The 12,702-nt window shown below is 38.3% G+C and overlaps 1 protein-coding gene across 1 annotated transcript in view; it reads right to left on the bottom strand.

Annotated features, from left to right (window-relative positions):
* ADAMTSL1 (ADAMTS like 1) overlaps positions 1 to 12,702 on the bottom strand; it is a 628,141-nt gene that overhangs the window by 150,983 nt on the left and 464,456 nt on the right. The window contains exons 12-13 of the mRNA XM_042452391.1: positions 10,949 to 11,153; positions 6,979 to 7,126 (exon numbers count right to left, since the gene is read on the bottom strand). Coding sequence (XP_042308325.1) covers positions 6,979 to 7,126; positions 10,949 to 11,153 — 353 coding nt within the window. The remainder of the gene's footprint in view (positions 1 to 6,978; positions 7,127 to 10,948; positions 11,154 to 12,702) is intronic.

Consider the following 12,702-nt stretch of genomic DNA (forward strand, 5'->3'; position numbering starts at 1 on the left):
CTTCAAATATTTAAACAGGGCTATCATATCACCTCCTAACTGTCTCTTCTCCAGGCTAAATATACCTAGCTCACTATGGCGGGTTACAAACGGCCCTCAAGGGGCCGTTTTCCCGCCGCTGCCATTTGCTGCGTAGGGAAGCCCCAGCTGCCAGACCGCGAGGCTTCCCCGCGCAGCAAAAAAGGAGCGGCGAAATGCCGCTCCTTTTTGGAACGCGGAAGTGGCGCCGCGAGGGGTGGAGTGCGCCCTCGCGACGTCACTTCCACCGCGACACGTCTGGACGCACAGCGCCCAGTACGTCAAAATGGCGGCGCCCATGTGGATGGGCGCCGCGAAAAAGTACGCGCTCCGCACGTACTGGGAGGAAGGGCCGTCAGGAAGGTAAGAACCTTCCTAACCCTAATACGGCCTTTCCTAACCCTAGTACGCGCGGAACGCGTACTTTATGGCGGTTTGTAACCCACCTAAGTCTTTCCTCATAAGGCATGGTTTCCAGACCCTTCACCATTTTGGTTGCCTACCTTTGGACCTGCATCATACTATGCATTTATGATTCCTACATAGCCTCTGGTTTTCAACATGGGTTGAAAATATTTTTTAAAATATATAACACAACAGGGAAACAAACCCCCATCATTCCCAGCAGCTGCTTATTAAGAGGGATTTGGAGGAACTTTCATGGTCGCTGCATAGCCCATAAACTAGTGGCTATGTAAGGCCCATGAAAGTCCCCCAAATCTCATTTCCCAAGAGGCAGATGGTGGGATTGACAGGAGTTCTTTCCCCTGTTGATTGAGAAATGGCTGCCTGACATTCCCACCTCCTCTTGCATGGGCGATCTCTGGTGCAATGAGGATTTGTGATGGAATTCTTTTTCTGCCTATCTTGCTCATGGGAGGGGATGGAAACTTCAGGCAGCCACTCTTAATTGACAAAGGAATACATCCTTATCAATCCCAGAGGCTGTTTACTGGTAAATGGAGTTTGAGATTGCATGGCTGGAATCCAATAAGTACCATCAAAGTTACAGTACTACGTAGTACCTAATGATCTGTGCAGAAAATGCTGCTTCCTGTGCAGAATATGCTATAACTGAGAAAATATTCAAAATGAAATTTTTCACAAAGTTTTTTTGAGGAGAAAATTGCATTTTCTGCACTGAAATCCATATGCCAATTTTGTGCAGAATAAGGCTGCATCTGCACTGCAGAAATTGTGCAGTTTGACACTGCTTTAACTGCCAAGGCTCAGTGCTATGGAATTCTGAGATTTGTAGTTTCATGAACTAGTCTTTATCACACAACTTTGGTGCCACAACAAACTACAATTTCCAGGATTCCGTAGGGTGAAACCATGAGTGTTAAAGAAGTGTCAAACTGCATTAATTCTGCACTGTGGCAGCAATCTAATTCTCAAACTGCGAAGATCCTCACTATTCCAAGTTTCTCCTTGCCAGGTTTCCTGACACTCAGGAAACACATTTTTGACCACTTACTTTTTTTTTTTTTAAAAACATCCTTTCCAACCTACAGCATATGATCTAAAAAGGAATAGCGCTATATAAATAAAATTATTATTATTATTATTATTACAGCACAGCTTTTCATTTGACATTCTTTTTTTTTTTTTTTTGAGACACTTGAGCAATAGTTTGTCTAACACGTTGGTGGACTATGGCCAAAATCCTCTGCTCTATTAGTAATATTGCTGAACAGAAAATCAATGTGTAGATAAATTCCATTGACTCCATGGATCTGCCTTATAGAACTAATGATTAAATTTAGGCCTATAAGTCTATGTATTTATGAGTAAGGGGTGAAACAGACCACCCCAAAGGGGCAGGTGATGCAACTCCATTCTGGGTTTTTTCCAGCGTAAAAAGCAGCAGCTTTTATCCACTACTCCTTTTTGTGCCGGAAAAAAGCCGGCGTTTCCTGAAAAGCAGTGACTTCCCAGCACTGCTGCAGTGTGCAGTGTGTCAACGTTGCACCGCTGCAGCGCCAGAAAGCTGGCCCACATGTGGTCAGCTGTGTGGCTCCATGGCACTCCTGCAGCATGCACTGTCTGAACAGTGCACTGCCCGAGCACTGGGAAACTGCAATGGCCCTAAATAAGACCCATGAAACTCAATGACATTTAACAACTACTTATTATTATTATTATTATTATTATTATTATTATTATTATTATTACTATTATTATTAAAAGTATTAATAAAACATGAGTAACCTGTATTCAAAATAAGAGGCTGCCATCAGAACTAAATATGGAGAAACAGGACAGTTCCTATTAGAAAAAGCGGTCAGTAAGGCTGCATACTATCACTCTACCTATTCAACATGTATGCAGAAAATATTGTATGCAGAACAGGCTTAGAGGCAGGAGAAGCGAAGCTAGGAGGAAGGAACATTGAGAACCTACAATATGCAGACAACACACTACTACTAGCAGAAACCAACGAAGACCTGGAGCAATTAGTGAAGAAGGTCAAGGAGGAAAGTGACAAGGTAGGATTAATGCTGAATATTAAGAAAAGAAAAATAATGACCACAGAAGATCTATATGAATTCATCCTAGATAACAAGTAAATTGAAATAATCAAGAAATTCTCATATATTGAATCAAGTATTGATCAAAATGGAGACTGCAGCCAAGAAATTAGAATATAATAGGAATCAGAAAGGCAGCTGTGAAGGAACTGACCAGGATCCTAAAGTGTAAAGATATAATACTGAACACCAAAGTGAGAATTGTTCAAGTCATTGTATTCCCCATCATCATGTACAGTGAGAGCTGGACAATGAAGAAAGTTGACAAGAAAATCAACTTTTTTGAGATGTAGTGCTGGATAGGAGTTCTGAAAATACCATAGTGGGCAAGAAGACAAACAAATAGCTTCTAGAAGAGATTAAGCCCAAGCTCTCCTTGGATGCCAGGATCACTACACTGATGTTGTCATACTTTGGCCACATAATGAGAAGGTATGAATAACTGAAAAAGGCAAAAACACTAGGAAAGGTAGAGGGCAGCAGAAAGAGAGGAAGACCACATGCCAGATGAGCAAAACAGTGGAGGGTAGGGATTTTTGAAGATGTTTAATCCACAGCATCACCATGAATTAATGTTGACTTGAGGGCAGTTAACAACAGCAACAACAAATTATTGTCTACCCATCAAAATTCCCAAAATGACGTACCAAAAGAGCTCACAATATACTGTGACTCGAAGCAGCTTTATTTTGGCTGTCTGTAACAGGCCAATGTGACTCTAGAGTCCACCATCCATATGGAACCCATCATGTGTACTGAACATTAAAACAGACAAGATGTTGAACCTGCATTTCGAAGGAATACTCCTTCATGTGGTAAAAGCCATCTGATCTTACTTTTGAAGAAATTACCTCTAGAGAGGATATAGGCTGAAATATTTTATTTCTTTCATTCTTTCATAAAGAAATGGGTACAGAACACACAAAAACAGAGACATATTTTGGAGTCTGAAAAAACATGGGAGAAAAAGCCCATAGAAAGTCATGGCTTTTTAACAAAGCCTTTGGGGCCTAATTGATTTATTTCAAAATTTACAAGCACATGGTTTTAAACCATTTAAACTTTTAAAACATGTTGTCACCTATTAAATTGGTTACTATGCCTTTAATCTGTTTAAATTATTTTTATTGTTTTAAAATTTAAGATTGTTTTGAAACTTTTAATTGATTTTACTTGTACACTGACCTGACATTCTTGGATATAGGGCAGGATATAAATGCTTAATAAATGAATAAATAAATTAGGCAAAAAGATGACAATAGAATTGTGTGATACCTGGAGGACTTTACCAGCAGAAACATGAGTACTTATTTGAAAGTAAACATCGGCTTAATTTACAAGTCTAATTGCTAAGACATGTTTTAAGCAGTTTCATCACTGACAGCAAAAAGCTCTAACAGTTGCAGATGATGAGCATAGTGTTTCATCTATTTTGATTAAGGGATTTTCTTGTACATTCCTTTCCATCAAAAACCAATAAAAAGTTGGAGAATAATCCAAAGTAGAATTCAAAAAGATGCAGTTTCAAGTGAAAATCACCGGCCTATCATCTTACAGAGGAGTCTTGCTTTTGTGCATGGGTTTGAGTATTGAAAATGCAAAATAAATAAATATCAACTTGCATTCCATGAGGGGAAGAGATTTGTGAAGTTACCTTGACTCCAATGGGTTTGTCTTAGGTTGTCTTAGGTTGCTGCCACACTGCAGACTTAATGCAGTTTGGCACTGTTTTAACTGTCGTTGATCCATCCAGTGGAATCCTGTGACCTGTAGTTTGTTGCAGAACCAGAGCTCTCTGAGGGAGAAGGCTAAATATTTCACAAAACTACAAATCCCAGAGCCATTGAGCATTGAGCCATGGCAGTTAAAGCAGTGTCAAACTGCATTAGTTTTGAAGTGTAGATGCAGACTTAGTCCACACTTTCAGCATTTCATGGGACAGATGCAATTTGGGCACTGGAATCTGCATGTCAGAGATTCATACAGTCATACAATTCACATTCATATGTGACATATAACTGGAAATATGTTCACATTTAAACAATATAAGCAAAGAAAGTGACCGAGTTAAACAGGGGTAGAAACTGTGCATCTTTGTAGACTTAGATAGCACAAGCAAAAGGTGAGGGATGGTGTGACTTGCAATTTAATATCTTCTGAACAAATGCAAAATTTACACCTCTGCCATAAAAGCAACAGCTACAACAATATAAATACCTGACGGAATCAGCAACAAGGAGGTGCACTTGGGAGGAATCCCATGGTTGTAGACTTGATAAATAAGCACATCCCTAATAAAAGTGGATCCACTATAGGGATTTACACCTAATCTATATAAGCAACAAAGGCCATAATGCTTCTTTAAGACCTCAGTGTTTCTTCTAATAATAGATACTGAATTACCATGCAAGAAAGCAAAAAATTAATACCATATAATTTTAAAAATTCATACATTTGGCTCAATTATCTTTTTTTACATGGCCAGCAATCTGTTGGTTAGTCCCATCTAAAGTAGACCCATTTATTGAATGGTGAGTCAACTCATAGATAAACCTAACAGATTCAATGGGTCTGTTCAAGTCAGGCCTACCAATAGAATTTATGCATTAGTTTTATCAACATTTTTGAACAATCAATTACAATTCTAACAATTCTATAACCTGACTCTACATTGCCTACTTAGTTGTATACATGTAACTAAGGAATGTCTCTGGGCCCAACTCACCCCCAACTTATTTTACCAGGTGGCAGACATACGGAGAGATGGAGGTCTGTTCAGCTGGCAATCTGGGCACAGGAAGAAGATGTTTTCATCCCGTCAACATACCAGTAAGTGAGGTTGCATCAAAGAATTGTGATGTGGGCCCTGCTTCTGATTATTCAGCCTCGCCTCCTAGCAGAGAAGGTAGAAATGTCCTCCTCCTGAGCCACAGTCAGCAGCTAAACAGACCACAGTTTCTCAGTGCAGTTGCTGCCATACAAAGTAATTCTGAGGGGCATTCATGATTGTGGAAATTGGGCAACATTCGTGACTATGTAGATTTAGTGAATAGAGAACAGTTACGGATTCATAATTCTGGGTTATGAATCCGTATCTGAAATTCAGAATGCCACTCAGTTTCTTGATTCAGCCAGAATTTGAAAATTTATTTGAAGGAATTTGAATAGTTTATTTATTTATTTGCTCAATAAAGAAATATTATTTATTTTTAAGTCTGTACACACAGCTCCTAAGAAACAAAAATATTTCCCCCAGTGTAGTTTAAAGAATACAAAATAAAGGATATAAAAATACAACATTAAAATCAAAACAATAATATCACCAGGTAAAAAGATCAACACAAATCATTCAGTGATAACATCTCATGTTTAAAAGAACTAGAAAAATAAAAAGGTCTTCAACATGGTGGGCACCAAATGAGTCACCTGGGGAGCCTGTCTCCATGTGGATACCACCACAAAGAAGGCACTCGGTTAAGCCTCTGTAGTCCTGGTTCTAGCATACAAACACAGTAGGCAATAGCCAGGTTGTTGCTATGTAAGAGCACCAACAATTCACAGAATCACAGGGACGAAGGGTGTCCTAACAGTCATTTAATCCAACCCTCTGCTAAAGCAGATCTGCTGGTATAACATCCTGATAGGCTAATGTGTTCTGCTTAATTACCTCTAATAGACTGAGAAACCACCACTTTCCGTGTTTAATTTTAATTCACCTTCTCATCATTTTAACTCACTGGTTTGGGCCCTGCCATCTGGAGCAACAGAGAATAAATCTGTTCCATTATCTATGTGGCATGCATTCAAATATTTGAAGATTGCTATTATATCACTTTTTAAGCATCTCTTCTCAAGCTAAATATTTCAATCTCTTTCAAATGATACATAGTAAGCAACAGGGCCTCCAGCTGGGACTGAAATCACAATATGCAGGGAAGATTTCCTTTAACTGTTTCCTTCTGTGCTCACAATTCTGATGAAAATTGTTTGTCCAAATTCAATTCTGACACTTTGTTACCTAAAGCCAGAAGAAAATGCCCATGCTACGTCGAGAAAGGAAAATATTCCTCATTACAAAATCACTACCACCCATTCTTTGAAGGTAGTAACAATTCAGTTCCTACTTTCCATCTTCTTCCCATAAATACAGTCTGTTATGGAGAAACGGTTATTCAGTCCCACCTATATTCAGCTAATGGCCCATGTAAATTTTTTCTATGCTCAGTCTGCTTGCAACATGAAGGTATACAATGAAAGCTATTTTTATAAAGCCCAGCAGACACTCCTGGGTTGACAAATGAAGCCCAAGAGCTTCTAAATCACACTGCATACTGATGATATTGCCCTACCAGATTAGCATAAAAGGTATTTATTTTAAGGGAGGAAATATAATTTTCATTATTAATGATACTGTGGCTCCATGATTTACCTTTGGGCTTGTAGCATGGAGTAGGAATTATGCACTCTTCTTTGATGTGAGGCTTTGTTTTAGGACTGCAGCCACCCGTATGCATCCCTCTGTGATCAATGCACAGAACCACTCGGTACCTCAGGCCTTGGCCACAGGTCACTGTGCACTGGAAGGGAAAAGAAGCATAAATTTCCATGAATAGCATTTTTTTAAAACATGCCCTCTTTTCCAGTCTTGGCAAGGTTGGAACCAGGATTACTTCACCGACTAGCCCAATTTCGTTGATTTGTAGATTACTGGCATTTTGATATTGCATGCCAATACATTTGTGTGGATTGTCATTAATCATTAGGGCTCCCTTGCTCAGCTATTTCACTTATAGACACCATTGGTTATGGTTATGAATGCTTAGCCACTCCCAACAGTAGTCACCTGTGTTCTACAGAAGCAAAGTATCTGTGCTGTAATTATAAGGTCTGTTGATGTTGTGTGTTTTCAAGTACTTTCTGACTTATGGTCACCTTAAGGTGAACCTATAATTTTTTTTTCTAGAGCTAAGAGTGTGTGCCTTGCCTAAGGTCATGTAGTTTCAATGCCTGAGCGGGGAATCAAACCCTGATCTTGAGAGACGTAATTTAATGCTCAAACCACTATACCACACTGGCTCATTTATACAGTAATCAGTGCTATTGGAGGATACAGGATGACCATTAAGGTGCTATTGGGGGCATGTGGCACTATGTATAGTGGAAACTATTTTGCTTTGATTTTTAATTTCTAAATTGTATTTCATATAAAAATATTACCTCCACTCATACCAGAACAGAGTAGTAGTTTCTGAAAGGAAAGTTAACTATATCTGTTTGGATCCATGATGTAATTATTGATTGTTGTATGTCTGTAGAAGGTATATATTTGGAAAGCTCTTTAGAGAGGCATGTAACTCAGTTACATCCATTTTTACCCTGAATAAAGTCCTAATGAATTTTACAAGGCTTACTGCTCCACGTGAATAGGATTGCAGCCTAATATTATTATTATTATTATTATTACCACCTTTATTTTAAAAAGAAAAATTAAAAAAATAAAACTTTTATCTCTGACTTTGAAATTTGTCTTTTTACATGTGGTAATGGAAATACATAGGTACCATGATTAAGAATGGGGAGGGGATCATACATGCCATTGTTCCCTATTACTATGTATGGATGTGAGAACTGGACAATTAAGAAAGAAGATAGGAAGAAAATCCATTCATTTGAGATGTGGTGCTGGAGAAGAATGCTTAGATTTCATGCACAGCCAAAAAGACAAACAGATGAGTCCTAGAGCAGATCAAGCCAGAAACCCCCATAGAAACCAAGATGACAAAACTTAGGATGGTGTACTTTGGACACATCTTGAGAAGGCATGAATCACTGGAAAAAAAACAATAATGCTAGTATAGGTGGATGGAAGTAGAAAGAGAGAAGAAGGCTGTATGCTAGATAGATGGACTCTATTAAAAAGATGATGAGTTTTCAGGAGTTAGGAAGAGCAGTGGAGGACAGGAGTCTTGGAGATGTCTCATCAGCAGGGTTGCCATGGGTCAAGATCGACACAAAGGGAGTTAACAACAACAAACCATGATTAAACACAAAGTAAAATCTCCTTTGTTGCTATTTACATTTTCAGCAAACCAGTATTGTGTTACAGTGATACAATATCAATCTCCCCATCTAGAATCAGTCAATATCGAAGGCACTCTTAAATTATTATAAACCTTCTTACTAGCAGGCAAGGTCTTTTAGCATCCCTGAGTAACGTTTTATAGCAGAATTCACAGAGAACTAGTCTCATAAGGTAGGAATTTTATGACATTGTCATCTGAGGAGTTTTAAACAGTGCTTCTAGTTCTCTGCCTCTGCTATGTACAGTATTTTTTTAGCAGACAAGAAACAGCTGTGGTAAAAAGGTTGTCCCAACAAAGTAATTGCATCCCCCCCGGGAACTATTGCACCCCACACAAAGTTATATAAGTTGGGAGGCAGAATGTCCCATGCTATTTTCTAGCCAAAACATGATGCAGAAAAGCTGGTGTAAGTGGATGAGAAATACCCCAAGGGCCTAAAGATTGGACAACAGTAAGTGAACTCTCACTTGATCCTGTCCAGAAAGGACCAAGTGGAGATACTGATGTCATGAAAAGCAGACACAGAACAGTTAGCATACCAACAGAATAAAGAAAAGGTAGTTTTTCCCTATATATTTTGTAGAACTACAGTATAAGCATATTCACTTGTTTATAAGTATTACATCTTATGAAACCTCTCTGACTCCCATGGTCAGATTTTGTTGGGTAATCTGAATATAGTGATTTCTTGAAGGAGGGGCTATCCCTTCATCTTATTTTGGAAGGAGGTTAAAACGTGAGAGAGGATACTGGTTATGTCCTAAACTGCAATATATAGTACCAAAGTATATTGATATTAGTGTGTAACATTATACTTATTATATCAATTTACTGTCAATACAAAAAAAAGAAAAAGAAAATTTAAATCAGCAGGGGTCAATATAAGCATTACAGGTCTTCTACTTAATTATTATGGTTGGACTTATGGCTTTCTTCCAGGTACCTGGGCAGTAATCCAGCATCTTTGTTTCTGGTCAAAGGGCACATTATAAATGCTTAAATCATGTCTGTAGATAGCTTACCACTTTCAGAGCATGCCTATGAATTATAATTCAACTACATTATTTATATTTGACTGTTTTTATAAGTTAATTGACTGGGATTTTATGTCTGAATCCTGAATACATTTACAGGTAAAACTCAGTATGAACAGAATCCTAAACTGTCAGCAGGGTTTAATGTTTTTCTCTCCTTGGCTTAATTTTATGTTCTTAGAATCTTCAACATTTATGGAGAAACCAAGACTTCGGTAATGCTTTACACAATAAAGGAGGTTTAAACTACTCCCCATTCATCTCACAATTGAAGCAACTAGATTAAAGGACCAAGTCGAGAAACTCAGTATCTGTTTGGTCTCACACAGTGTGTATTTTTCCCTGACAGTACTTAGGCTTAGGCTCATCATCTCAGTGGAGCTATTCTTGTTGGTAAAGAAAGGGCCCACATGAGGTAATCCATCAGCATGAAGCAGAAATATTAGTGTAGCATGCTGGCAATATAGAGGGCCAGATACAGGGGAAACACAATTCCTCCACTGAAGTAATGTATGAGCCAGGGATGTAAATATACCATAAAATGGGACACATGTACACAAACTGTTGTGTTTTTATATGCTGTGATAGCCATCTTTGTGTAAAAACTCTTCCCAATTGGGAAAACCGAAATTCTTAGACAATAATTGAATTTTGACCATTCAGAAGTATTAAAGGAGTATAGTATATTTAAAATTTTGAGTTTGCCTTTATACAGAGGCTATTTCAGATCATTACAAAGACCCCAGAGTGGATATGGCCTTTTAAAAATGCTATTTCACTGTGCACCATGCTTTTTCTATCCCTTTTCATTTCTTGCTAGGGTCATTTGCTGAAAATGTTGGAGGTACTTCTAGAATGCAGGGGATTCATATGTAATATGTTAAAATACATATACAGGTTTGAATCTCGCTTATCAAAAATGCTTGGGACCAGAAGAGTTTTGGATTTTTTTCGGATTTTGGAATAATTTTATATATATAATGAAATATCTTAGAGATGGGATGTAAATCTAAGCATGACATTCATTTATGTTTTGTATACACCTTATACACATAGCCTGAAGATAAGTTTATACCTAATGTTTTAATAATTTTGTGCATGTTTATATGGATACACAAACTTTGTTTCATGCACAAAATTATTAAAAACCATCAGAAAGCACAAGTGTCTCTTTTTCAGCCACCCAAGTGGAACATTTTAGATTTTGGAGTATTTCAGGTTTTGGAATTCTGGAGAAGGGATACTCAATCTGTACATATATAAATTTGAAGAATGTGATTACCGGTGACCACTCCTGAGCCAGCCACTTAGGACAATCAAAAATGTTGCAGGGCTGGACAATGGGCATCTTGGGAGTGTACATGCACTTCCACTCTTCCACAGAGCTGACAAGCCCCTGGATGTCTTCTTCCACACAAGAGACTGTGCGGCTCTGGATGCCTCCTCCACAAGAGGAAGAACATGCAGTCCATGGAGTGCTTTCCCACCTGCAAAATAAAATAGCAGTCAAGGAAAAGTCACACTACCTGAGTTATCTATCTTTTGATATATTCAGTTTCCCAGTGGAACCCTTATTGGTACATCAGTCAGTATTTCATCTCTTAACACCCAACTGAGATTAAATAATTTTGTCAAATTGATGAAGGCGTTTGCGCTGTGACATGTGTGAAGGTAATCCATTGCACAGGCATGAATTCCATTTGCTAAGATATTTTCCTAGAACTGCAGGAGGAAATGGGAAATAGCATCTCTTAGCAACAACTAATCTATAGCATTAAGTAAAACAAAGATCCACTGTACTGAGTGATTTCCTACTACAGGTTGAGTCCCCTTTATCCAAAATGCTTGGGGCCAGAAGCATTTTAGATTTTTTCAGATTTTGGAATACTTTCATATACATAATGGGATATCTTGGAGGTGGGACCCAAGTCTAAACACAAAATCCATTTACGTATCATATACACCTTATACATTTCATTTTATGGTAATTTTATGCACAATATTTTTAATTATTTATGTACATTGTTGGGGACATTGAATCATCAGAAAGCAAAGGTATCACTAACTCAGCCACCCCCCCCCTCCCAAAAAGTTTCAGATTTTAGAATTCAGGATGAGGCAAAACAAACAAGCTTCATTTATATACCACTTCATACTGCCTAAGCGGTGTCTAAGCGGTTTACAACTGTAAGCTAATTTGCCCCAACAATCTGGGTACTCATTTTAGCGACCTCAGAAGGATGCAAGCCTGAGTCAAGCTTGAGCCCTTTTACTGGTCTTGATCTCGCAACCTTGTGGTTTTGAGTGAGTAGCTGCAGTACAGGCATTTAACCACTGCGCCACCAGGACTCAACCTGCAGTAAAAAGATGGGACAGGCTTAGAATAAGTAAGTACATAAAAATCCTAGTGTCTGTGGGATCGCTCCCCCCCCCATTTATTGGGGCTAATTGTATGTATTATTCATAACTGATATTTGCACTTAAAGTATTTTGCCAATCACTTTTCCTTGAAAAGGATAGATTTGGTCTAGGCACATCCTATTGCTGATTCCTACATTGACTTGATTCAAATAACTCTGTTCATGCAACTTCACACCCCATATCTACAGTGAATGCATCAGAGGGAAAGCAGGACCATGTTTACTGATCCTGCCCCAATCACTAACAGATGAATAGTCAGTATAATGTCTGGAAAAGAGTATCTATGTATAGTCAAATCTAGATCTGCTCCAGCTAACTGGGAGTTTTGATTACATATGAGTTTCCTACACATGCACACAAACTTAATGCCATTCTGTGGACACTAGTAGTAAGCACATCCCAACCTTCTCATTTACAGAATAAGTGAATGGGCTTGTTTGTTTTTATGAATAAGTCTGCTATTATTACAAAATTCAATTTTGATTCTCAATGCAGTCTAGTTTTGCAGGTTGGCTAACCATTTCATGTCTGAGAAAACATACTTAGATCTGCATTATAAAACATGAACTGGTCATCACTTGCAGGCCATATAGTCGGTATGACTGTTATGTTCCA

Source organism: Sceloporus undulatus, chromosome 2, assembly GCF_019175285.1.
Source record: "Sceloporus undulatus isolate JIND9_A2432 ecotype Alabama chromosome 2, SceUnd_v1.1, whole genome shotgun sequence".
NCBI lineage: Eukaryota > Metazoa > Chordata > Lepidosauria > Squamata > Phrynosomatidae > Sceloporus > Sceloporus undulatus.